This window comes from Eumetopias jubatus, unplaced genomic scaffold, assembly GCF_037043125.1.
Source record: "Eumetopias jubatus isolate StellerSeaLion01/CBP00866 unplaced genomic scaffold, mEumJub1_p1.0 scaffold_16, whole genome shotgun sequence".
NCBI lineage: Eukaryota > Metazoa > Chordata > Mammalia > Carnivora > Otariidae > Eumetopias > Eumetopias jubatus.
The window spans coordinates 66,620,751-66,648,476 of NW_028274822.1; the positions used below are offsets into that span (position 1 = coordinate 66,620,751).

General features: G+C 42.2%; 1 protein-coding gene across 2 annotated transcripts in view; it reads left to right on the forward strand.

Annotated features, from left to right (window-relative positions):
* Window positions 1-201: 201 nt before the first annotated feature.
* Window positions 202-27,726, forward strand: part of PI4KA (phosphatidylinositol 4-kinase alpha) — a 112,016-nt gene continuing 84,491 nt past the window's right edge. Inside the window, exons 1-8 of one of the 2 annotated variants that reach the window (XM_028094920.2) lie at window positions 202-379; window positions 13,723-13,839; window positions 17,534-17,627; window positions 20,034-20,122; window positions 22,223-22,295; window positions 22,899-23,158; window positions 23,708-23,774; window positions 26,346-26,494. In XM_028094920.2, coding sequence (XP_027950721.1) covers window positions 221-379; window positions 13,723-13,839; window positions 17,534-17,627; window positions 20,034-20,122; window positions 22,223-22,295; window positions 22,899-23,158; window positions 23,708-23,774; window positions 26,346-26,494 — 1,008 coding nt within the window. In that variant the 5' untranslated portion in view covers window positions 202-220. Of the gene's footprint in view, window positions 380-13,722; window positions 13,840-17,533; window positions 17,628-19,454; window positions 19,513-20,033; window positions 20,123-22,222; window positions 22,296-22,898; window positions 23,159-23,707; window positions 23,775-26,345; window positions 26,495-27,726 lie in introns of those variants that run through there. The other variant, XM_028094918.2, reaches the window with a different exon arrangement.

Here is a 27,726-nt window from a genome sequence, read left to right on the forward strand (position 1 = left end):
AGGCTTGGGGGGGCGCCACGCCCGGTGCGCGCGACCGCAGCCTACCGCTCGGTTTCTTTCCCCCCTCCAGCGGTGGAATCGCCCCGCGGCCACGCCCCACCCAGTGTCGACAACAGAGGTCACGTGGCGGGGAAGCCGGATGCCGCCGCGCCTGCGCCGTGAGCTCTGGCGCTCGCAGGCCGGGTGCGGGAAGCCCGCGGGCAGCGCCGCCGCGCGCGCGATGATGGCGGCGGCCGCGGCCCGGGGAAGCGGAGGCGGCGGTAGCGGCGGCGGCGGCGGCTCCGGCTCCGGCTCCAGCGCCTCGCGGGGCTTCTATTTCAACACGGTCTTGTCATTGGCCCGCTCCCTGGCCGTGCAGAGACCGGCATCTTTGGAGAAGGTAGCCTTGGCCGCTCGGGCCGCAGGCTGACAGGAGAAAGGGGTATGGGGTGGCGAAGCGGTAGGCGGGGCGAGGGTCTGTGGGAGGCCGAGCGGGGCTTTCGAGCTGCCTGTGACAGGAGGGGGTACATGAGCGGAGGGAGCTGGCGGGGTGAGGAGGCCCATGGGCGGAGGGCGCTGGTGAAGAGAGGGGGGGTCATGGGGGTGGTTTGGACAAGGAGTGGACAGGGCAGGTGGGGACTTTGCGGGTGGGTGGCGTGGGAGGGACGTGAGCTACAGGCCTGGGTTTGAGTCGAGGGCGGGGGCGGCAGGCAGGGAGAAGCAGTGGGAAGAGCGGAGGACCAGAGTCAAAACCTGGGGCTCTGCTCCCGACTTCCTCTGCTTTTTTTTCCGTGACCTTGGAGACATGCTGTTCTCGTTAAATGGGGGTGCTTACCTACCTTTCCCGCTTCACATTGTTGTGAAGGGCAGATGAAATAGTACATCTGAAAGTGCTTTCTGAAGTGCAAATCCGCGCGTTATTTTTCTGTGAATCTAGAGGGGGCGTTAGACTGGGTAAAAGAGATTGTTTTGAAGAAGGGACAGTGGCAGGGAAGGGGGAATGAACTGTCAGTGGGCAGAGAATTATAGTATCATAGTATGTTAGCACTGAAGGGGTGATATTCTTTTCTTTTCCTTTTCTTTTTCTTAGATTTATTTATTTATTTGAGAGAGCGCGCGCGCATCTGCGTGTGCACGGTGGAGAGGGTCAGAGGAAGGAGAGAGTCTTAAGCGGACTCCGGTGCTGGGCTGGATTTCACGACCCTGAGATCCGGCCTGGAGCTGACACCAAGAGCCGGCTGCTCGATAGACTGTGCCACCCAGGCGCCCCAAGGATGGGATTCTTTTTTCATACAGTTTTTGGCAGGTGAAAAGAGATCTGTTGTCTAAGAGTAGGAGAAAAGTGGTGGAGACTGGAGACCTGTCTGCTGCAGTTGAGAGTAGTTTTATGGGGGCGCCTGGGTAGCTCAGATGGTTAAGCGTCTGCCTTCGGTTCGGGTCGTGATCCCAGGGTCCTAGGAGAGCCTGCCCCTCCCTCCTCCTCCGTTGCTACCCCTCCTGTGCTCGCTCGCTCTATCAAGTAAATAAATAAAATAAATATATGTAAAAGAGTAGTTTTGTGGCTCTGGTGAGGAGTGAGGCTGAAATGCTGTTAGGCTCTCTGGCATAGTGTCCTTGGCTTTGTTATTTCTTAAGTCTGATTTCTCACTTACCTGCAGGATGAGGAGGTCCTGGGAAATTGATGCCAACTTGACTTCTAATTGAAGGAGGAATTCAAAAGAATGGAAAGTATATGAGTTCTAGAGATAGGAACACCTGAATTTAAATCCTGTATCATTTGCTTACGTTAGTGTGACTCTGGGTATGTCAGTTCTCCAATCTGAACCTTGGCTTTCTCCTGCAAAATACAAGGACAGTGCTTGTTAAGAGTATTATGAAGATCAATAAAATGACACATGAGTACCTAATGATTGAGAACTGTTATCATTGAATGAGCCTGACTAATGGATCACAGTGCTGGCTTATCAAATCAAATTCATGCCTGCTAGTCAGCACATTCTATTCTTAGTAGGAGGACTAAAAAGCATATCAGAAGTTTGCCTGCTGGACTTGGACAAGAGAGAAGAGATTGTAGGGAATTGGGTGAAGACAGTCCTGCAGCTCTAGCAGGGCACCCTTTCCCACTCAGTAATTCTGAGAAATGCACCTTAAGCTCAACTGGCCTTCTTCAGTCTTCTTCCATAATCACAAGAACATTCTGTAATTGCAACATTGTTAGCTTTGTATCTTATAGTAACTGCTTCAGTTGTCAAAATTAGGATAAGTTTCACAACTCATTAATATAGCTTTTAGGTTGGCAGCTTCCCAATACTATCTCTTAGTTTGGGAGATATTTCAGTTTCATTGGCAACATTTACAAATCACTTTAGAAAAGAGTTAACAGAGCCAGCCTGAGGCTGCAATCTTCAGAAGGGATTGCTTGCAAGGTTGGTCCTTGGCTTACATCTGGGAACTTGACACTTGAACTGTTCCCTCCATTTTCTAATTGATAAGGGTGGTTCATTGTGCCTAGACTCTTAACAAACAATATGATTGCCTGCTTTCCTCCTGGGAATCTGGAGTTTTGATGGCTGCTAAGCAGACTGTGCCTGTGTCTATCAATAAAAACCTTGGATGCTATGTCTCTAATGGACTTCCCTAGGTACAAACATAACATACATGTTACTATATTGTCTGCTGCTGTAGAAGGGAGCATGCTGGGTGTATACCTTCACAGGAGGGAGAGAACACGAGGAAGCCTATGCACAGGTTTCTCCAGAGTCCACCTGTCTTTTTCTCTTGCTGATAAATTCGCTGTAATACAATTTACTGTAATTTAGCTATGAGTACAACTGTGTATGTGTGGGTAGTCTTGGAGACCCTGAAATAATTTCTTTCTTAAAGAAGGCTTTTGTAGGTGGCTGATTCCATTAGATATATGTGGACTCCTCTTATTCTCATTTGGGATCTTGAGACTTCATTATGCTAGGGGTCATTGCTACTATTTAGTCATATAATATATGGCTGTTTACTACATCCCGCTACTTTAAAACAATTGGCAATAAGCCCTCAGCATTCCTAGGGAAGTATTCTTGAGGTTCTTAAGAGTAAAGGAATTTCTGAGTACCCACCAGGATAATGAAGGTGGGGACTTAAGTGGGGAGATGAGTGTTGGTGTGGTTTTCCAACAAAAACCTCTCTTTCTCATTTATTTGTTTCTGGTTTCTTTCTCCTTTTTTTCCAGAGAGAAGGCAGAGGCCTGAGTGGGGCTTGGTCCAGATAGGGTTGGGCTGAGATTACCTCAGTTTTCTGAGCTAGACCTGCCATCTCAGCTCAGACATGGGTGACTCAGGCAGCCTTGACATGCTTTTATGGCACTTGGGGCACATTAACGACATAACTTTCCCTGTCTTTGTCTATCTACATGCCACAGTGGTGTTTCCTTACTCCACTCACATCCCAGGCTGTGAAAGCTAGCCTATTGCTACTAAGTAAATTTTATTTTTCCTTTAATTAATTCACTCTTTCATTCAGGAAACATTTGTTGAGCACCTACTGTTAATTAATACACACTAGGTAGGCCAGATCAATAAGAAACAGTGTTAGTGAGATTGCTCAGGTGATCAGCATCAAGTCAGACTTGCTGTAAGTACCCGATCTACTCTTATATCACAGGTCTGGTGACCAGACTCCTGCCATGTTCAGATAGTCAAACCCAAGACTCCTTGGTGTCAATTCTCTGATCCATATCTGAGTTTTGACCTTTTCCTGCTAGGCTGCCCTTAAGACTGGAACCGCAGCCCTAAAGCCCACCCCCAGGATTGTGAGCCACCCTGAGGACATCATTTGTGTTTCTCGAGATCACGTCTCACACAGCCCTCAGCCCTCTCCCTCTGGGAGAAAGGTGAGAGGAGAGAAATAGAGAAGAGAGCCCTGTCTACAGTGGAATCTCCAAGTATGATCGGCTTCCAGTCTTGCTCTCTCCAATTTCTTTCTGCCTGCTAGTCTTGCTCTGCTCTCCTCCTTCTCATCTGTCTTCAGAATGTTACTGAGCTGCCCCTGTCAAGCTTCCTCCTGGATCTTCCTGGTTATACTCCTCTGTGTCTAGGATATTGGTGACCTGTTTCTGCCTTTCCTCGTCTGGCCTGTACCATACTAATGGACCCTGAACCCTGGAATATGGAGAGTTCCTGGCAGAGCTGAAAAGTAGGCAGCATTCCTGCTCTCCCACCCCTCTTTCCACCCTCAGGAGGCTCTGATCAGAATCTTTTTCCATGTCCTAAAATATCCTCTCTTTTCTTTGGTTAGAATGCTAGAATCTTGAGGTGTCTTAGCTAACTCGATGTGGTGTTTAAATGGCACTGCAGCATTAGGGACATTCCAGAGCCTCCCTGGTGGACCGATGTGCTCCAGAAGATGAGCTGGTTAACTCTTATCTCTCATTGGAGGAACATCTGTTCTGATGCTCAGGGCAGTGGCTTTCTGGAATTCATGGTTATCCACTCCTTTAGGGTGGTTTGCTATGGAGTAAAAACCATGGTATTGGCATTTTTTTTTTTCCAGCATCGTGAAGCTGAAAATTTCCATCCTCACTCCCTTTCCTTTGTGAGGCCGTGTTAAAAACAACCATCTATAGAGTAAGGGGAGAGAAAATTAGTGTCAGTAGAGGGAATTCATGATGCTAGAACCACTGTTGTTAAACCAGCTCTAAAATATTTTAAGAAGAAATTGGAAGAAGAAAAAAATCTTTACCTGTAATCATGCCACATTAACTATATTATATTAACTATATTAGGTTGCTAGGGCTGCTGTTAACAAAGTACAACAACGACTTAAACAATAGAAATTTATTTTCTCATAGTTCTGGATGCTGGAAATCCAAGATGAAGGTGTCAGCAGTGCTGGTTTCTTCTGAAGCCTTTCTCTTTGGCTTGAGATAGCTGTCTTCCTGTGTCCTCACATAGTCTTCCCTCTGTGCCTGTCTGTATCCTAATCTCTTGTTATAAAAACACTAGTCAGATTTATAGGACTGGCCCACCCTACTTACCTTGTGTTAACTTAAAAACCCTATGTCCAAATACAGTCACATTCTGAGGTACCTGGGGATGAGGAATTCAATATATGAATTTTGGGGGGAAACAGTTCAGCCTCTAACACTTAATGCATTAGCATTTTAATTTCTTAGATCTCTTGTTTAGTCTTTAGCTATATTCACTTTATTGCTTTTTTCAAAAATAGCCCATATTTATTATGCTAATGGCTGCATGTCATATTTTGTATTGATCATAATTAAGCATTTCTCTGTTTAGACTGTTTAGTTTTTCCCTTGTAAAACAGCATCTTTGTACATCTAGAATTTTGTCTTCTTCTGAATCACATTCTTCTGTTAAATGGTGGATGGGTCTTGATGTTTACTGCCCAGCTGTTTTCAAAGGACTATACTTAGTTATGGTAGATAGCATCAGCAAGATGCCTTGTGCATATTTATCTATAGTTTCACTCTTGTTGGATTTTACTTACTTTTTCTTGCTAACTCTGCAAGCATAAAAGGGGACCTTATACTTTTGATTCTAAGATAATGATATTTGACCATGGTTGGCTATGTTAAATTATGAATTAAACAACCAAAAAATCTACAAGGCGGAAGTGGCCGTATGATATTGTGCTCTTGTTTTCTGCTATGTGGAAACTTGAATTCAAGTTTCTCTTCATACTTGCAGTACTGTTGCTTGGATACTGGCTTCTTGCAGTGTCTGCTCTGGGTATCTTTCTTTCAACAGTTGGCTCTACTAGGTGTGCACACAACTCTGACCCTCAACTAATTTACAGATAAGTAGAAGCAGTGATAGGCGGGGGACTGGCCAGCTATCTGTCCATAAAGGAAGTGGTGTTGGACAATATGGCTTTTCAATAAAACTCCCCTGAGAAGATATTTAGCCATTTTGCACTCTGCTGCTGTGGGAATGGGAGCTACAGATAATTTTTTCTGAGGGCCCCACACCTTTTCTCCGTGGCTCTTGACAGGTAGTATAAAAGTAATAGAAGGTAAAAAAGTGAAACATGCTCTAAGAAAGTGAAAGTATTGTGCGTACTTGCTGGGAGATTACTTTCAGCTGAGATTCTGAATAAGGAAGGCCTGGAAGTGATGGGGATGGACATTTGTAAATGCCAAGAGTGGTCGGCAAGGGAAGGTCATTTCAGATAGAATAGAGCAAAAACACAGAGGAAAATGAGGAACAACAGTAATAGGATTCGGCAGAAATACAGTATATTTAAAGGGAAGAGTGTAGATGAGAGTGAGAAGAAAGCAGGTGGCTTCACATATAGTCCCAGGCTCAGAGTTTACGTTGAATTGATGAGACAGGAAAGAGCCCTTGAATATTTCAGGGCCGTGAGTTATGTGCATTAAGAAGATTATTATGGCCGCATTGTTTATCTCGATGCCCTTAAGGATTCTCAGAATTGATGTGTTACTAGCTGTTTGCTCCCCCAGAGGGCAGAAATGTTCTATTTCTGACTCCTTACTGCAGATTTTCTCTTCTGCTGCCTGTGTTTGCAGTTTGCACCTAGCGGAGATGTGGTTGCCTCCAATCTCATCCACCGGCAGCTATTCCCGCCCTTGATTTAAATTGCTGAAATATATCTGTGCACTTTATTTTCCTCATTATTTATATATTTGTTTTTGTATTTGCTTCACGCGTGTTATCTTGGCATTTTGGGAAAAGGCTTGGCCTTTTGTGAGCATTGCCAAGCTGGCCAGGACGTTACTTTTGTTTATGTGATAAGATACAGAGTTGAGGGCGCCTGGGTGGCTCAGTCGGTTAAGCGACTGCCTTTGGCTCAGGTCATGATCCTGGAGTCCCAGGATCAAGTCCCGCATCGGGCTCCCTGCTCAGCAGGGAGTCTGCTTCGCCCTCTGACCTTCTTCCCTCTCATGCTCTCTCTCTACCATTCTCTCTCTCTCTCAATAAATAAATAATCTTTATAAAAAATAAATAAATTCATCTCGTGGTCTCTCTCTCTCTCTCTCTCTCTTTTTTAAGTAGGCTCCACATTGGGGCTTGAACTCATGACCCTTAGATCAAGACCTGAGCTGAGATCAAGAGTTGGATGCTTAACTGACTGAGCCACCCAGGTGCCCTGGTCTCTCTCTTTTAATACCCTTGGGTTAAAATATTGTCAAGAGTTAGCAAAGTCTAAGTAAGTTACCTTTGTTGCCTCTTTGTGGTCCATTGGCTTATTGACCTCCTCAAAGTGTTGCCCAGAGCCCCTCTGGATCCTTTTTTTTTTTTTTTTTTAAAGACTTTATTTATTTATTTATTTATTTGACAGAGAAAAAAGAGAGCACAAGCAGGGGGAGCATCTGGCAGAGGGAGAAGGAAAAGCAGGCTCTCCGCTGAGCAGAGAGCCAGACATGGAGCTGGAGGCAGGAGCATGGATCCCAGGACCCTGGGATCATGACTTGAGCTGAAGGCAGGTGCTTAACTGACTGAGCCACCCAGACGCCCCATAGATCCTTTTTATAAATGGGAGTAACCCTGGCCATCTCTGTCAGATTTTGAGCTTAATGACCTTTTATAATGACAGGATCTACTCCTCTCTACCCCCTAAAAACAACGAACTTGTTAGTTTGTTGTAAAATTCTGGAAAAAAAAAAATTACTGCCTTTTTTTTTTCATTTTTAAAACTGTAGTGTTAATGCTTTATTCTGAATTAGGACTGTAACTTCTCTGTGTCTCAATCTTTTATCCTTAGAATGGGGATAATAAATAATATCTACTCAGTGCACTGTTGTAAGGATTAGGTGAGATCATACAAACCAGCACCTCGCATGTGATAGATGCTCAGTAACTGTTAGCACTTAGTATTTGGAGACTGGTGCCCACCAGAACTGGTTCTCCCTTACCTGATATGTGATGACTTCTATAGCACTTGGGTTCAAATCTTCACTTTTTTTTTTTTTTTTCCCTGCAAGAGTCCCAATTTCCAAGGGCATTTTGCGTCAGAGCCTAGACCTGGTGCCAGGCTTTCAGGGGCCTTTCATCATTTGGTTTCTGACTTGTGTTCTTCACTAGTTGTGTCATTTTTATTGGTTGTTTAACTCCAGCTATATCATAAGGATTGTGAGGGTGTGACTGTATTTATACATGACTTCATTTGATTATTCTTCCATCTTCCATTCATTTGATGATGCAGCAAATATTTGTTCAGTGCCAATTGCTTGCCAGCACTGTGCCCAGTACTGATTATATGACAAATGTCACAACATAGTTAAACCCTATAGTAGGAAGGCTAGGTTCTAGTGGTCCTCTTTCTTTTTTCTTTCCTTCTCATCCCATTAAATCCCTGTGACACCGGCCCCTTTAGTTCCACTAAATAGTTAAGTTTTTGGAACATATAAGGTACAGTGGATACAGGATGAGGGGGACACAGTCCTGTCTGCAGTGAGTGGAAGAAAAGTATACAAGTAATTCCAAAATAAGATTTTCAAAAAGATAATTATCAAGTACGTTGTTCTTGGTGGGTTATTGAGAGGTGTGATGGGAGAGATCATAGCACATTGCTGAGGTCTAGAAAAGCTTTGAGAAGCGGGAGACAGTGTAGATGGATCTTGGAAAGATGGGTTGAATTTTTATAGGAGAGATAAGGCAGGTTGAATGAAATGTCGCAGATGGGTGAAGACCATGGAAGAAGCCAGGCAGGGAGAAGTGAGCACTGTATTTGGGGCCTGGGTGTTCAGGGGAAGTTGGGAAGGACCTTCCTTGCCAGGTTGGGAGTGTGCATTGAGTGTTCACGGGGATGGGGAGCCATTGGAGGTGTATGGGCCCGGAGTGGTGATACTGGAGTAGGGAGAGACAAAAGTCAGAGAGAGGGTGTAGTTAAGAGCCTGTTGTCTAAGATTGTACTTAACCTGTCTGGGCCTAGTTGCCTAACCTACTAAACAAGAATAAGATTACACACAATCTGCCTGAAAGGGGGCATTTGGCAGGTGAGTGTGCAACTTCTTCCAGCTCTCCATCTCTGATTCTGTGTACATTTGGGAAATGTTAGGGGGCCTCAGGCAACTTCTTCCAGCTCTCCATCTCTGATTCTGTGTACGTTTGGGAGATGTTAGAGGGCCTCAGGTCTGAAGCCCAGGTGAGCATCATTTCAGTATAGTCGTCCAACATGTATGGATTCTAGATATCTTTAGAGAAATTATACCAAGAAAAGTTCAGTGTTACATTCCATTTTTCCTGTGATTTTTTTTTGCTAATGAAGTAATTTAATAAGTTTGATTTTTATTTGCACAGTGCTGTGAAATATTTTCAAGACCATTTTGTGAAGTTAAACTTTATATGTCCGCGTCTCGTTTCAGGTGCTACCTGCTTCACTTTTTGCCATGCCTGATGTCTTGCAGCTGCAGGTGTCTTTGTCAGGCCTGGAATAGCTGCATCTCTTGTTCCTTCAAAAGAGAAAAACTTTTCTACTTGGATTGAGACTCTCGGGGAAGTTATAGTTAAATAGGAGTTGTTTTGGGGCGCCTGGGTGTCTCAGTCGGTTAAGCGTCTGCCTTCGGCTCAGGTCATGATCATAGGGCCCTGGGATTGAGCCCCACGTCCGGTCCCTGCTCATCAGGGAATCTGCTTCTCCTTCTCCCTCTGCCTTCTCCCCCCTGCTCATGCTCTGTCTCTCTCTCTCAAATAAATAAAATCTTTTTAAAAAAATAAAGAATCTTTAAAAAATAAATAGGAGATGATTCACTGATAGTAAGTTGGTGGATTAAAGAAGTTATAAGACCATTGTCTGTAGAAAACATGTTTAGCTTATTTGGCCCAGATTTTCTTTCAGTTTTACATTACTTCTTGGATTACCCAGCTTCCATTCATTGAAATTCTATACACTTTTCTCTTGTTTTCTGAGCTCTAAGAGTATAAATATTATTGTCCTTTTATTTTATTTTATTTTTATTTTTTAAAGATTTTATTTATTTATTTGACAGAGAGAGAAAGCGAGAGAGGGAACACAAGCAGGGGGGGAGTGGGAGAGGGAGAAGCAGGCTTCCCGCTGAGCAGGGAGCCCGATGCCCCAGGCGCCCCTATTATCATCCTTTTAAAAATATGCATTGGGGCGCCTGTGTGGCTCAGTCGGTTCAATGTCTGACTCTTGGTTTTGGCTCAGGTCATGATCTTGGGGTCATGGGATTAGGTTTCTCGCTGAGCTGGAAGTCCACTTGAGCTTCTCTCTCCTCTTCTCCTTCTGCCCCTCCCCGCCACCTCTCTCTCAAAAAAAAAAATTGTTGTTGTTTTTTTAAATAAATAATGGCGCCGGGGTGGTTCAATCATTAAGCGTCTGCCTTCGGCTCAGGTCATGATCCCAGGGTCCTGGGATCGAGCCCCTCATCAGGCTCCCTGCTCAGCGAGAAGCCTGCTTCTCCCTCTCCCACTCCCCCTGCTTGTGTTCCCTCTCTCGCTGTGTCTCTCTCTGGCAAATAAATAAATAATCTTTATTATTATTATCCCTGCTGGTTCCTTCTTAATCAGATCTCAGTTTAATGGACACCTTCTTAGAGAGGTCTTCCCTGATCACCCCATTAAAAATAGTTCTTCAGGCACTATTGCTGGGGAAATACAATTACAAACAAAATCTCCCAAGAACTCTCCACAAAGGTAGTAGAGAAAGAAAACACTTTTATTATTGAATAAGCATTAAACCGGAACATGACGTGCATCACAGGCAATCCTCTAAGAGATTGTAAAGACAGAAAACAATCTCACCTTATTAGATAGCCAAGCAGATATAACTTGTTACATACTTATTTTCAAAATAAATGGTAACTAGTCCGTTAGTAAGAAAACTTTGTGTATAGTGAGGTTGTGCCAATTTTGATGAGTTTCTGAGTCTCCATTCTATGTTGTAGCACATTAGTTTTGCCTGCCAGGTATGTGGCATTGTGTATTTCTGTGTGTTTGAGCAGGGTGTTGATAAAGTATTGCACAAGACAAAGTACATAGATTTTGACAGGGCCCCCCCAGACTCCTCCCTCTGGTTCCATGTTGATTAATTAGCATTCTTTGGATCTCATTGACTCATACTGCTATAAATTCACCTTCTTTTGATTTCTTATGTACAGAGATGTTTCTTGAGAGCCTTTACTCTTTCTGTCAAGATGTGTGATTCACTGATGGAAGTGTCTGGAGTCTCTGAAATGATCACTTTATTGTGGTTGGCCTGCAGCTCTCCTTGTATTTTATTTTCCCCTCTGTGAAGTGAAGGAACACTGAAGAAAAGTGGGAATTTAGTATTTCTGTTCCTCTCTTGTTACTTTATGCTCTTTTAACTATTTAATCATAAAAGTATGGATTTTCCCCCATATGTATATATTTTTAACTTACTACATGTTTTTCCTGATTATGTAAGTAACATTTTCTTCTAGAACATATTTTGGCAAATATAAAAAAAGCACAGAGAAATGTAAAAACTTGGGGCGCCTGGGTGGCTCAGTTGAGTGTCTGACTCTTGATCTTGGCTCAGGTCTTATCTCAGGGTTGTGAGTTCAAGCCCCACATTGGGCTCAAGCTTGGAGTGCACTTAAAAAAAAAAGAAAAGAAATGTAAAATCACTGGTCATTCTACCTCTCCATAACTGTCAACATTTTGATATATTTTCTTCCAGTACTTTTTCTGTATATGATAATCCAGATCATTCCTCACATGAATTTACAGAACATTTAGAACATTGTTCATGTCTTTGCTTAGTCTTAGAAAAATACCATTTTTTGTGTCTGTATTATTAGGTCAGATTTTATGAAAGCACTGTTTGGGTAGGTCAAAAATTTGGTTGACTATCAGAGTTTCATATGGTTTAACCTAATGTTTCACCAAATGGTGAAATCATTTATTTTCCTAATGTTGTTATTTAGATTGTTTCAGATTTTTGATTAATATACACAACACTGTGGTGAAAGTCTTTTACATAGTCTTTGCCTTAAGATTTCTAATTATTTCTTTACAATCATTCCTAAGAGGAAAATTACTGAGACAAAGAATATTACCTGTCTTCAAGTTAGAAGGTACTTCTCTTTCTGGCTTGTGTATTTGCCCTTTTAAAATCGGTTTTCTTTTTTTTTTTTAAGATTTTATTTATTTATTTGACAGAGACATAGCGAGAGAGGGAACACAAGCAGGGGGAGCGGGAAAGGGAGAAGCAGGCTTCCTGCTGAGCAGGGAGCCCGATGTGGGGCTCGATCCCAGGACCCTGGGACCATGACCAGAGCTGAAGGCAGACGCTTAATGACTGAGCCACCCAGGCACCCCAATCTGTTTTCTTTTTTTAAATTGCAATGGTAATTGATATTTTCAGGGCAAATCTCAAGCATTATACTCAATGTCCTTTGCCATTAAAACATTCCACCAGGGTGCCTGGCTGGCTCAACTGGTTAAGCATCTGCCTTAGGCTCAGGTCATGATCCCGGGGTCCTAGAATCGAGTCCTGCGTCAGGCTTCCTGCTCAGTGGGGAGTCTGTTTCTCCTTCTCCCTCTGCCCCTTTCCCCTGTTCATGCTTGCTCTCTCTCAAATAAATAAAATCTTTTTTTTTAAAGATTTTATTTATTTATTTGACACAGAGAGACACAGCGAGAGAGGGAACACAAGCAGGGAGAGTGGGAGAGGGAGAAGCGGGCTTCCCGGAGCAGGGAGCCCAATGCGGGGCTCAATCCCGGGACCCTGGGATCATGACCTGAGCTGAAGACAGCCGCTTAATGACTGAGCCACCCAGGTGCCCCTCAAATAAGTAAAATCTTAAAAAAAAAAAAAAATCCCACCAGACTGTATGAATGTCAGTGAGCAACTTCTCCTTGGGTCTGTTCATAGAACAGCAAGGTTGGGGCCTCCTGGTGTATCTGAATGTTCTGCTAAGAGGGTCTTGTGGCAGGGATTTTCAAGATTGGCATCACCTATTTTCCTATTCATAATAAACCTAGATTTTTAGTTCTTTATGTCAGACATTTACCATTTTTTTGTTTTGAAACAATTCAAATTTTTCCATATATTCAGTAAATTGCTGACTTATTGCCCATTTGCTTCTGCTAGCCACTATTATGGCATATCCAGTAAACAACAGATAATATTTGTTGAGCATTTAGTATCTACTGTGCATAGTCCTAAGCGCTTTACACACATTTGATCTTTTAAAGAACCCTATGGGAAATTGTGATGGTAGGTGGGTTTGGGTAAACTGCTTCTGGGCACCACTGGGCAGTAGAGACCCATGACTGTTCTTTTTTTTTTAATTTTTTTTTAAAGATTTTATTTATTTATTTGACAGATAGCGAGAGAAGGAACACAAGCGGGGGAGTGGGAGAGGGAGAAGCAGGCTTCCTGCGGAGCAGGGAACCCGATGCGGGGCTCGATCCCAGGACCCTGGGATCATGACCTGAGCCGAAGGCAGACGCTTAATGACTGAGCCAACCAGGCGCCCGACCCATGACTGTTCTGACTCAGAATTGCAGACATTAGCTATTGTGCTTTACCTCCTCCGTGTATGCATCATTTTAACTCTTGGTCCTGGTTCCTTAGCGCATATATGTTTTGGGAGCATGTGTATGATCATTTCAGAAGCTAGAGATGATCTTTCTATGATTTTTGAATTGGAAAAAAATGTCTTATTGGTTATATAGGCTCACTGGGATTTTATGCTACTGGTTTATGTCCTATATTCTGAATGTGGGTTTATATTTTTTTTAATCTATGGGGTTTTTTGTTGTTTTTGGTCTCATTTTCTAGGTCCAAAAGCTGCTTTGTATGTGTCCAGTAGACTTCCATGGGATCTTCCAGTTGGATGAAAGACGGAGAGATGCGGTGATCGCGTTGGGCATTTTTCTCATTGAATCTGATCTTCAGGTAAGTCTTTACTACATTAAAAGTGTTTTTGCAGTGTAAATGGGGGAGTATAATTAGAATTTAAATTTGTACCTGCTTATATTTATCTAAAGCAGTACTAGAAGAATGCATATGAACCTAATAAAAGTGGTTAGTGATGGTGAGGCAGAGTGGGTAGAACAGGCAGGAGTAATTTAATTAGTTTAATTAATGTACACCCTCTTAAGAAATTTTGTTTTTCAAACTGTGTGAATAATTAAGTTGTTAAAGTGGTTTTTGATTGTTGTTACTGTGTTTTGTTTGGCCAGAAATTTAATTAAAATGCTAAATGAAGTAATTGTGTGCCCTCCAGAGTAGACTTGATTTTCATTCTAAGGTCAAATGTTCTTTGGTCAGTAACCATTTTTTTTTCCCTTCCAAAGGATGGTGTTCTTTGAGATAACTTTGACATAATACAATCTTGTTCAGAACTGTGATAGATATAGGGGCACCTGGCTGGTGCAGTCGGTGGAGCGTATGACTCTTGATCGTGGTTTTGTAAGTTCAAGCCCCACGTTGGGTGTAGAGATTACTTAAAAATAAAAAAATCTTTTTTAAAAAACATTTTATTTATTTTATTTGAGAGAGAGAGAGTGAGTGAGAAAGCACGAGTGGGGGGGAAGGGTGGGGGGAATAGGAAGCAGACTCCCCACTGAGCAGGACCTGGATTCGGGCTGTATCCCAGGACCCAGGGATCATGACCTGAGCTGAAAGGCAGCTGCTTAACCGACTGAGCACCCAGATGCCCCTAAAAATTAAAAAAAAAAAATCTTAAAAAAAAACTGTGATAGATATAAAATAAGTTTTAGTAATAAATAATGCCGTGTTGTGGCTCCAACAGAAAATGATGTGGCCTTGTTTTTTTTTAGTACTTCCCAAGGCTAATTGAAGCAAATGGTTAATCACTGAATACAGAATCTATTATTTGTTTGTTTATTTTTATCATTATCAAGAATCACTTTTAATTCCATGTTTAATCATGCTATGTAAGGAAAATAAAGATGTTAGATATTTGAATTTTTATTTATCTAAAAATGCTTACATGTCTTGGAAATTCTTTTTTTTTTTAAGATTTTATTTATTTGAGAGAGAGAAAGAGAGAGAGAGCATGAGATGGGGGAGGGTCAGAGGGAGAAGCAGACTCCCGGCCAAACAGGGAGCCCGTTGTGGGACTCGATCGTGGGACCTGAGCTGAAGGCAGTCGCTTAACCAACTGAGCCACCCAGGTGCCTCTGTCCTGGAAATTCTACTTTAGTAGGATTAATATTTTTGACAGGGTATTCATTCATTTGAAAAAAAAATAAGCATTTTAATTTTAGAGCAGTAGTTTGAAAATTAAATAGGTTGTTTGACCAAGGCCACACAAAAAACCAAAATTCGATGCATATAAACTGCATTTTAATTATTCTTCCTATTTTTTTTATAAATGTGAAAAGAAAAAAAATCATTTCCTTTTTGCAGTCTTATTTAAATTCAAGTATAAGGGGAGGAAAAGAATTTTAAAAATAATCTGTATGAGAAACTGCTATCCAAGTGTGTATTAATCGAAAATATCTTTGGCAAACACATTACTTAATAGATTTACCTATAAGTCCCTAATATTTGTGGTAGGCTTTTTAGGGTGGCAAGGAAGAGACAAACACAAATGACGTTGGTGTAATTTGGGTTCCTGGTAAAGCTTGGCGGGACCTGGGGTCACAGCTCCTTGAGCCATGCAGTCTGCCAGCGCTTCTAGGAAGCCCACTGACCTCACCACATGAGGAGAGGGGCCCTGCAGGCCTTACCAGCCCCCTGAGCCCTAGCAACCAGCTTTCTCTTGGTTCACCTGGTGTTGATGTTCCCTGCCTCCATCCAGGATGGGCTGTGGTTCTGGCCTCCAAGTCCAGTCAGTGGGCTGCCCTGGCAGCAGCTGTGGCCTGAGTAGCAGAAGTAGTTTACTCCTACCTGCTACAAAAGCCATCACAGTTTCTACAGGAGAGAACACCTGGGGTCACTTCCTCTGCAGGGAGCCATGCCTTACACAGCCTTTGGAGTTTTGTACCTCTTAGTACAATGGGATCCTGGACAGATGTAGCCATCTCCTTCATCTGATTTAGAGGAAAAGTTTTGTTTTTGCTAAAGAAAGTTCTCTATTTGTTGTGGTTATGTATTGTGGTGGAACAAACTACCCCAAAATTTGGTGGCTTAATATGATAGGTTGGTTTTTGTTTTTTCTCTTTTCTCATGAATCTCCAATTTAGCTGGAGCACAGAAGAGTCACTGTCTGTGCTCCATTCAGTGTCACCTGGAGTGGCTTGAAGGCTAGGGGCTAGAATCACCTGAAGGCTTGTTCATGCACAAGGGTGTGGGTTGATCCTGGCTATTGGCTGGGACCTAAGCTGGGGTGCTCAGCCAGGGCACCCCTATGTACATGGCCTCTCCATGTGGCCTGGGCTATGTCACTTTGTCACAATGTAATGTCTGGGTCCCGAGGGCATGTGTCTTGAGAAAAAGCCAGGTGGATGCTGTTACTGTCTTCTTTAGCCTGGGAAGTCGGTCTCTTAAATTACAGTTGACCCTTGAACAACATAGCGGTTAAGGGCACTGACCCCCTGTGTAGTTGAAAATCCACATACAACTTTTGACATATAAAACATATAAAAACATATAAAACCCCAAAACATAACTATTAATAGCCTACTGCTGACCAGAAGCCTTACCAAAAACAATAAAGTAAGCTAGAAAAAATGTTATTAAGAAGACTGTAAGGAAGAGAAAATACATTTACAGTACTGAAAAAAATCCATATACAAGTAGACCTGTGCACTTCAAACCCATGTTGTTCAAGAATCAATTGTACTTTCTAAAAACACCAGAAGCAAGTTACTAAGGCAGCCCATTTTCCAGGCGAGGTAAATTTGACTCTACCTTTCCGTGGAAGGAGTGTCACAGAATTTGGAGGCATATTTTCAGTATTACCACGTGTTTTGTTTTGTTTTCAATATTTCAGAACATCAAACAGTATCCCCCTTCTCAGGAGTACACTTAACCTAATCCTTAACCGGAACAGTTATAAATAGGGAAACAACCAAAAGAGTCAGTCATGGAAAGTTATGAAGTGACATGTTGACTGGCTAGTTTGGAAACTAGAAGAAAGTAGTTTTTGTATTGGCTAATGATGGCTATAAAGTCTAATGCTCAAATTAGGAAAAGCAAAAGGAAACATGAAACAGAAAATTAAAAAAAAAAAGAAAGAAAGAAAAAAAAGAGACAAAGGCCATGAATAACAGAAGCATCCCCAAGTTTAGAAGCTTATGGCTGTGACCTTCCCTCAGTCTAGAGGATCTGATCCTGGGGCCCACTGAAGGGCTTGGGGGCTCTCTGTACACTCTTGTCGAAGGCAGTTTTGAGAGTATGTGTGCACACATACTTTCTTGTGGAGACGCCCTCTTGGGGGGCCTAGCCCCCAGCGAGGGCCAGAGCCAGGCTGGACATTCAGCAGCAGAAGGGCAGATTTTAGCCCTTCCTTAGGCACCCCTGGTGCAAGTGGTGTGATAACTTTCTGATGCCACCTGCTGCTACCATATGGAAACAGGAAGGATTCCCATCCATTCGAACATCCATCTTTGAGATGATTAGGATGCATATGCTTTACTACCAGCCGCACTTGTATTAAATATAATTTTTTTTTTTTAAGCACAAAGATTCTGTGGTTCCTTACCTTCTTCGACTGCTTAAAGGTCTTCCGAAAGTGTATTGGGTAGAAGAAAGCACAGCTCGGAAAGGCAGAGGTAATTTTGTATAAATTTTTCCTTGAATTCAGGGAAGAGCATGTATGCTCACAGTCTGTATGGATCAGGTGTTTAATCATAATAATGTGTCAGGTACAATGTTTCTAGCTGATTCCACTCTTGGCTGTGAGACAAGCCTATCTGCAGCAGTATGGGCTATGCTTACTCATTGTTGTCCAGAGCCCATGGGGGCGAGGGCAAGGCTGAGAAAACCAGCTTTGCATTGCACTCTGGGAATGAACAGGAACTTGGAGACCTTCAGGAACCTTTTCTCATGTCTCCTTGCCAGAATTGGGTCCCCTGCCCATCCCTCAACCAGTCTCTATTACCCTTAGATGAATAGGCTCACTCCTGGAGTGCATCCAGCTCTCCAGATTGCATCGCTGCTACTGAAAAAGGAAGGGTGAGATGGATGTCCAGGGTTTGAACACCATATTCACTGTAAACAGTTGATGATTTTGTTGCTGTTGCTGAGTTTTAGTTAAATTTTGTACTTTTAAAAATGGTATATAAGTCCACTACGTGCCAGGCATTGTGCTAAGCACTTGTAACACTGATGTTCTTATATATTGATTTCCCAAGACTCCCATATGAGTTTGGAACACCTCCAACATTCTCGAGATCATGACCGTGGAGACTGAAGTTTTCTTATAATCTCCCTATGTGAGGCCTGAGGTCCACTTTCAGACATAGCAGGGGGTTGGTGCCTATAGAGAAGGCCCTTGTCCTTTTCATTGGTGGCATGGCCCTAATTTGTTGGGTGGGCTCAGCCTGCTAAAGATGGGTTTTGCTGTTCTCATGAACATCTGCTTGTGTCTGTTCCTCTCCTTTGGGTTTCATCATTTCTGGTAACCTATTGTGCCTAAAAGTGACAGACTCCAAATTATGCACGTACCCTGGAATTTAAAGGACTACAATTTTTTATATCACAATGTAGTTGACATACAATATTGTATTAGTTCCAAACATACAATATAGCGATTCAAAGTTTATGTACATTACAAAGTGATCACAATAATAAATCTAGCTTCTGTCAGTCTGTCACCACACCAAGTCATTACCTGTTATTGATAATATTCCGTATGTTATACATTGTATCCCTGTGTCGTCTTTGTTTTAGACCTGGAAGTTTGTCCCCTTTCCCTATTTTGCCCATCCTCCCACCCTGGAGGACTACAGATTAAATAGAAAGCATTGCTAAAAAAGTCAAACATCTCTGTCCACCACTGTTACCTAATTTGGGGAGAAGTAGAATACCAGTAGAAGTTGATTCTATTTTCTTTTCTTTCAAAGCAAGCATCACTTCTCTGTACATGGACTCCCACTAGGATGAAAGTTTTAGCACTATTTGAAACATTGTTAGAGATATATAAATTTCCAACTATTAGTTAACGTTTCACTCTTTTATTTTTATTCAGGCGGTATGATTTATGCTTTTAAACTCTAGAGGAGTAGTTCTCAAAGTGCCATCTGGGACCAGCAGCATCAGCATCACCTGGGAATTTGTCAGAAATGCAGATTCTCAGTCCCCACATCAGAGTTACTGAGGAATTAGAACTCTGGGGCTAGGGAAGCTGGCAGTCTGCATTTCAATAAGCCTGCAGGTGATTCTGATCGCACTCAAGTTTAAGAAGGACATAGAGCTGCATCTTAAAGTTATAGGCACAGAAGTGAACACATAATCTTCTGCCATGTGCTATGAATAGATCTTGGTTAAGTAATATTCAAAATTGATTAAATATTTAATAGGGATTAGATCTACACAGAAATGATTCTGACATTTTTAAGGTGCACACCATAGAAGCACTGGTTTTTTTGGTCTTTTAGGTCCAGTGATCCCTTTCTGACCTTGAGGCCATGCTCCTGAGAACCTCCCTAAGAAGAGGTCGGTAGTGGAAGGGCTTAAAAACTTATTAGGAATAGAGCAAATCTTTGGAAGCTCTTAGTTAGGATTTTCTCCACTTGTCAAAATAAAGCAGAAAAGAAATATAAACATTTAATTCAGTTTAAAGTAGTGGTAATTGATACTTGATGGTTAGCCTCCATATACCATCTCTTATACTCTATCGAGATTGGTTTCTCACCCTGGGTAGAAATTTCGGTCAGGAATAAAAAATGGAGTCTGTCATGTTGAGAGACTGTATAATCTCAAACTATAAATTGGCAGAAACATTTAAGTTTATTGAACCAAAACATTCTATTAAAAAAAAGTTCGGGGTATTTCTCAGCAACCATGTTGGGCCCATATCTGTTCTTTTGAGGTTCACCTCAGTGAGGGCAGCCATCCCTGTAAACTGGTCTCTTGGCAGGCCCTATGAGAGAGGGAACTTACTGAATTGGATGGCCTGTAGGTATGGTCCAGTGTCTCAGTGGTAATGATCTGACTCGTGTCTATGTGCCTTCCAGCCACCCTCCCGGTTGCAGAGAACTTCAGCTTCTGCTTGGTCACTTTGCTGTCTGATGTGGCTTATAGGGACCCCTCACTTAGGGATGAGGTAAGTGTGTGCTGAATTGGGTGCCTTTCTTCTTTCTTTCTTTCTTTCTTTTTCTTTCTTTCTTTCTTTCAGATTTTATTTGACAGAGAGAGAGAGAAAGCACGAGCAGGGGGAGGGGCAGAGGGAGAGGAAGAAGCAGACTCCCCGCCGAGCAAGGGAGCTCAATCCCAGTACCCCGAGATCATGACCTGAGCCAAAGGTAGACATTTAACCGACTGAGCCACCCAGGCGCCCCTGGAGTGCATTTCTATACAGTCAAAAAGAGTCCCAAAGTAATGAAAAGAGTAAAAAGAAAAAAACTTTGAAGTGATTGGGTTGTTTTAGTTGATTTATTTTGTACTAACACACCTAAGAAATTTTGAATATTTGCTTGCAATACTTTCCAGTTACCCAGTGACCTCTTGACTCTTGTCTCGTCCAGCTTTCCCCATAGCTCTGTGAGGTCGGCAGCAAAAGGCAGATGCAGCTCACTTTCCTGACTCTCTGTTGGGGATTCATTCATAGAAGGGAATTATCTAGATAGTTGAAATTATACCCAGATTTTAAGGGCCCAGATTTTTTTCGTTTTAGTTTATTTTGTTGAAATGTTACTTAAATGCCTTTCATACTTTTCTCCTTTTTAAACAAAGAATACAATCATAACCTAAACTTTTTCTTAATGAGATTTTTTATTTTGAAAATTAGTTTGTATATGCTGCTATCCTCAGGTCCTGCCAAGGAGTGCCGGTTGCTCGTCTGTATGTTAAACATTTCCGGCTAGCTATGCTTTTTGAGTTCTTGTATCTGTTTTTTAATTTTTAAAATCTCTTTCCTTAATCAAACTGTAAATTCTGTTGTCAGTATTTCTGCCATTAACGTTTTTCTCCATCCTTCTTTCTTAGTTTAGGTTCTTTATTTGTAGGTTGGTCAAAGAGATAACTAAATATATTAGAATTCTATATCATTATTTCAGAAGTTAGCAGGCTATAAGTTAAGGGCTTTTTTATAAATAACATTTATCAAAATGTCAATACTAAAGATAATGGTATAACTTTAATACACCAAATGGAGAAAGTCTTGCTTTTCAAGTCTTCATATGTTATTCAGCACCATTTAACATTAGCAAAATGTCAGAAATTTACCTTGATTAGGAACACATTATATGAGACCAATTTTATTCTCTTCTTTGCCTGGGGTTTCCTCCAAGACTGGTAGTAGAGGGAAATAAGGAAGATGGAGTCTAGTTGATCTTCATCAAGGCATTAGAAAAACACCCTCCTGACATCTTATATCTAGAACATGGGCTGAAGCTTCCCCTAGCCTACCCCCTACCCCCTACCATTGAAGCAAAATGAGCCAGGGCCATAAACGAAGATTCAGAAAGCAAGTAGGTTTCATTTGTAGATGACACAATGCTGGGAATCAGAGACCAGTATGATGAACTAAAGCTAATCCCCCAAGCTTTGGTGGCATCAATGACAGGCAAAAAAATACCAATAGCATCAGTAGAGGTGTAAAAAAGATTCAAGTATTTTATGTATCAGTAAGCTCACTGAGCCAGCAGAGTGAAGTGGCTGCTGAAAAGCTAACATCATGTACGTGGAAGTCTAGACTATGTTTGGAGTGTGGTGATTACTCAGGGTGAGTCCCAACATCCCTGGAATATTAATGTATTTTCCTGAGCCCCACAATTTGAGACTTTCTGACACATGGGACTACTGTGAAATCCGAAGCACGCACTCAGCATCATAAAGGATATGTAATCCTAAGGAATGGATTAAAAGAACTAGGGATATTTGCCATGAAAAGAGATTTAGGGGCCTATACTTGTTTCTGGAATATGGGAAAAGGAGTGGCTCCAAGGGCCAGGGGCACAAGCCCCAGAGGACAATATCGTCCCAGAGTTAGGAGGCACTCTGGACCAACCCAGGGGGGCCAGTTTCTGTTCCTGGAAGGTCAGCTGATTGGCCACTTGGCAGAGCTGTCATTCGGGGATTTATGTATCAGATATGGGTATGGACACTTTAATGTGTAAAGCTCCTTCTAATTCTGAATGAATTTTGTGGTACTTACCTGATTTTGTTTATAAATTTGTCTTTTCTGTTTCCGTGGCTATTACAGATTTTAGAGGCGCTTTTGCAGGTTTTGCATGTCCTTTTGGGAATGTGCCAGGCCTTGGAGATTCAAGAAAAAGGTATGATTCTAGATCTGAGGCTTTTTTTTTTTTCTCATAATGGCTTTGTGATTACTTTTTTCCTTTGCTTTTCCTGGTCTTCTTTTCTGTGCTTTACTATTTGTGTACCTGATGGATGAAACCTTCCTGAATGAGTTTACCTTCATTGAGTGTTAATTAAGAGGACACATGGGGGTCATGAGCCAGCTCTGCTACCTGAATACCAGGTGACCTTAGACAAGTCACCTCACCCTTGTTGGGCCTCAATTTCTTCGTTTATAACATGACCGACTACCTCTAGCATACGGCTACTGACATAATCCCGGGGGACGAAATATATTGTTTAAGTATAGCAAAGGTGCCTGATAACAGGGCTTACCTGTGTTACTCATTTGGGTGTGCCATGCGTAAATTGAGACCTGCCAAAAAGAGCAGCTGTGTGTGACAGAGATGTAGTCTGAAGTTGTGCAGGTTAGCCGCTGACCTATTGATGTGACTTGTTCTGACCCATCGCATTTGCTAGGGGATGGATTGTGAGATGTCAGCCAATGTTCCAAGCTGGTGCAGCACAACTCTTTCCCAGGCAACTTTCTGATATCAGAACATTTTCACTTTGTCTTCTAGAATACCTTTGCAAATACGCGATCCCATGCCTAATAGGAATCTCACGAGCGTTTGGGCGTTATAGCAACACAGAAGAGTCTCTCCTTTCAAAACTGTTCCCCAAAGTCCCTCCTCATTCCCTCCGAGTCCCTGAGGAGCTTGAAGGTGTGCGGAGGCGATCCTTCAATGACTTCCGCTCCATCCTTCCCAGTAATCTGCTGACGGTGTGTCAGGAGGGCACCCTGAAGAGGAAGACCAGCAGCGTGTCCAGCATCTCTCAGGTGGGGCTGCACGCCTGGGAGGCAGGCAGAGAGGTCAGGTCTTATTAAGTGCTCACTCAAAGAAAATCCCACTGGTGTGCTGGTCAAGGAAATTCACAAAACAGAAAAGGTTCTCACTGGAATTCTGTGTAATACAAGGGCTTGCTTTGGCCTTTTAGGATTTATAAGTGATTTCATCTCCTAGTCATGAAGTATTTATTTCCTAGCAGTTGGATGCCAAGCTCTATTCTGAGTGGGAGACAGTTGGTGCCCTTAAGAAGTATATAATTAAGAAGTATATAATTGACTCATGGAGACAAGCTAAAGACACTAAATGCTAAGAATAATTCATCTCAGTAATAAAGTATAAAATATATGGCTAAACACGAAGAATTTAGGGACATGGTATATAATAGAGAACACTTAGGTAAGGTGGGCTTCAGGGAGGAGGTGAGGCGTGAACCAGGACTGGAGGTACAAATGTTGGGCTGGCAGAGAGGATCTTGTCTAAGGAGAAACTGACTGGTTTGACTGGCCTTTTCTAATCTGTAAGGCGGCTTTGTGTTTCAGGTCAGCCCTGAACGTGGGATGCCCCCTCCCAGCTCCCCTGGAGGATCTGCCTTTCACTACTTTGAAGGTGGGCTTCACTTTTCTGACAGGAATATTGACCTGGTACTTGAAGAACAGGTTCACTGTGACTTCTCTTGACATAAAAGATGCTAATAATAACACTCTGCTGTCATGCATTTAGAGAGTCAAGCTTTTAGAAAGCATTTACTTTCTGTTTTTGTTTAAACTTCTTAAAATTTAATTTTAAAATATTTAAAATGTGGAGAAAAGTGCAGAAAATAATATACAGACCCCCCCTTCCTGCTCGGCGGGGAGCCTGCTTCTCCCTCTCCCACTCCCCCTGCTTGTGTTCACTCTCTCGCTGTCTCTCTCTCTGTCAAAAAATAAGTAAAATCTTTAAAAAAAAATAAAGTCATTAAGTATGTAAATAATATTTTTTAAAATAATAGTGATACGAATAGTACTTTTTTTTTAAGATTTTTATTTATTTATTTGACAGAGACACAGTTTTCAAGATTTTATTTTTAAGTAATCTCTACACCCAACAAGGGGTTCGAACTCACAACTCCGGGATCGAGAGCTGCATCTCTACTGACTGAGCCAGCCGGGTGCCCTAAGTCTGATTTTTCTTACAGTTGGTCTCTCTTCTCTTTCCAGGCCCTTTTCTACAGAGCTGTAAGAATATTTTTAAAGAGTTATTTCTTAAAAGCATAAATCATTTCCACCTTAAAAACTTTCGGTGACTCCCTCCCTGCATGAATCCCAAATCTTAGATCCTTGACTCTGCAGTTCCTGTCTTCTGCCTCCATCTCTGCCCACCACACACTGGCTCTGCCACACGGGGCTTAGTCCCCATTTCATGGCGTCTATCTGGGAGGTGCCCTCTAATCACAAATGTCTTATCTTCTTTTCTATTATTATTTTAAAAATAAACTTGTATATACTTTAGGTATATAACACAATGATTTGATATACATAAACATGCTGAAATGATGACTCCAATCACATCCTTCTCCTCATGGTTACTCTTTCTTTCTTTCTTTCTTTCTTGCTTGCTTGCTTTCTTTCTTTCTTTTAATGCAGTGATAGCACCTGAAATCTACTCGCTTTGCAACTTTCCAGTATTTTATGCCATATTAAATATTGTCATCATTCTATGCATTAGCTCTCTAGACTTATTCATATTACTTAACTGCAACTTTGTACCCTTGATCAGCATCTCCCCATTTCCCCCATCTCCCTGCCCCCTGGTAATGATTGCTCAGCTCTCTGCTCCCATGTATTCGACTTTTTTAAGTGTCCACATATAAGTGAGATCATGCAGTTTATTTTCTGTCCATGTCTGGCTTATTTCACTTCGAGTAATGTCCTTAGGTTCATCCATGTTGCAAAGAGCAAAATCTTTCTCAAGGCTGAATAATACTCCTTTATGTGTGTGTGTGTGTGTGTGTATCCAGCACTTGTGAATGAATATGAATAAGTAAATATTTATGAATAAATATATGTGTGTGTAAATACAGCTATTTATACACGTTTGACACACACTTCTTACCTTCTTCCCTGCCTCCTTGCTTTAAGCCAGCTTTGTTCTCACTCTTTCCTCATTCATTCCCTCCTTCACTGGTCATTTATGATGTTGGCCTCCAGCATCTCAACTGCTGTCCATATTATTGCCCATCATCTGTTGTAAGTTGCCTTTTTGCTCCCCTGGGACCCATTCCCCTTTAGTCAGGTCAGCATAGCATCACAAGCATCATAGAAGTACACACCAGCTTTGACACAATCAGGATCTACTCAACTCTGCGTTTTCTGTGCTGCAGGGCTTCAGAAAGTAATAAAATTTATTATTTGTTTTTTAATGGGTTGATAATTGTCTGTCACTATTTAATATGAAAATATTACAAGCTTGGGTGCCTGGGTGGCTCAGTTGGTTAAGCAGCTGCCTTCGGCTCAGGTCATAATCCTGGAGTCCCGGGATCGAGTCCTGCATCGGGTTCCCTGCTCAGCGGGGAGTCTGCTTCTCCCTCTGACTGTCTTCCCTCTCGTGCTCTCTATCTCTCATTCTCTCTCTCTCAAATAAATAAATAAAATCTTAAAAAAAAAGAAAATATTACAAGCTTGTTTATTTTCTACTCATGTCTCCTATTATAGATTTCTAATAATGGATTTTCAAACAATTATAGGCATTTGGGATTCATATTTGTAAGTGTTGGACGATTGCCTTTATTTTTGTTCTGATTTTGAAACATCTAATAATGTGCATTTTTGTTCTAATTTTGGTGGTAAAATATCTTGGGGTCCTGTGGACCTGAAATTTACATCTGTCGACCTTTAAAAAGATGTAATACTTAAAAAAAAAAGTAATACTTTTTTTTTTCTTCCTACATTAAATTATACTGTCTGTGTTGAAAATACTAGGACATGATTATATCTGAGCTTTCATGTGAAACACTCCTGTGAGAGGCATCATTCTCCAAGGATTTGAAATTCAGCCTTTACCTATTCATTAAAAAACAAAGAATTGGAGTGTAAACAAAAGCAAAGTCTATGCCTTTGTTGGTTATTGAGGGAATCAGCTTGAGGAAGTATCCTGGTCGTGTGTGAACGTGACTGACTTTCTGGTTTTCTTCCCTGCCAGTCTCTTACTTACCTGATGGAAGTGCCCTGGAACCTGATTACTACTTCTCCACCATCAGTTCCAGCTTCTCAGTTTCTCCTCTTTTTAATGGCATCACCTATAAGGAGTTCAATATCCCACTAGAAATGCTTCGAGAACTCTTAAACTTGGTAAGGAAAGCATTGGTGGTTAAACAGATCTCGTGTACTTCAATCAGTAAAATTGCTAGTGGTGTAAGCATGGCTTTTTTTTTTTAAGATTTTTATTTATTTGACAGAGAGATACACAGCGAGAGAGGGAACACAAGCAGGGGGACTGGTAGAGGGAGAAGCAGGCTTCCGGCGGAGCAGGGAGCCCGATGTGGGGCTCAATCCCAGGACCCTGGGATCATGACCTGAGCCGAAGGCAGACGTTTAACGACTGAGCCATCCAGGCGCCCCAAGCATGGCTTTTTTTTGTTTTGTTTTTCTTTTTGTTTCGTTTTGGTTTTTTTAGAGAGAGAGCAGTGAGTGGTTCGGGGAGGGGTAGAGGTAGACAGACAGAGGGAGAAGGAGAGAGAATCTCAAGCAGACTCTGTGCTGATCGTGGACCCCAACACGGGGCTTAATCTCACAAGCCTGAGGTCATGACCTGAGCTGAAATCAAGAGTTTGGACGCTTAACCAACTGAGCCACCCAGGCACCCAAACCTGTTGTTGTTGTTGTTTTTCCCAAACGAAAAACTAGGAGTTTTTCAGTATTTCAGAATATAACTTAGAAATCGTAATTTTTTTTTTAAAGATTTTATTTATCCATTTGACAGAGACAGACACAGCGAGAGAGGGAACACAAGCAGGGGGAGTGGGAGAAGGAGAAGCAGGCCTCCCGCAGAGCAGGGAACCCGATGTGGGGCTCGATCCCAGGACCCTGGGATCATGACCTGAGCCGAAGGCAGACGCTTAATGACTGAGCCACCCCGGCGCCCCAGAAGTCATAAATTTTTGATGGAAGAAGGAAAGAGTAACATTCATGGAGTTATTTTTGCAATGTTTTCATTGACTCCTTGCAGCACTCATGTGGGAGAGGCAGGCATTCATCCCCATTTTAGAGGTAAGGCAATCAGTGCCAAATACATCAAGCTTCCATCAGCAAAGGGCAGGACTGGGGCCCAGTCCCAGGGAACCTGACCCAATGTCCAGTTCCTGTTGCACCTGACTCCTTCCCAGGGGCTGATATTTTTAAATCAATATGAAACCTTTATTTTTCATATTTGGATACCTTGGGATGACCTCTGAGGTGTCATCAGAGAAGACATTGGTGCCAGTGTCCCAATCCTGAACTAGATGGGTCTCTGATCCAAGGGCTCTGAAGTTGTTATGATTGAGCTGAGTTGCTTTGAGACAGAGTCAAGTGGGTAGATAAGG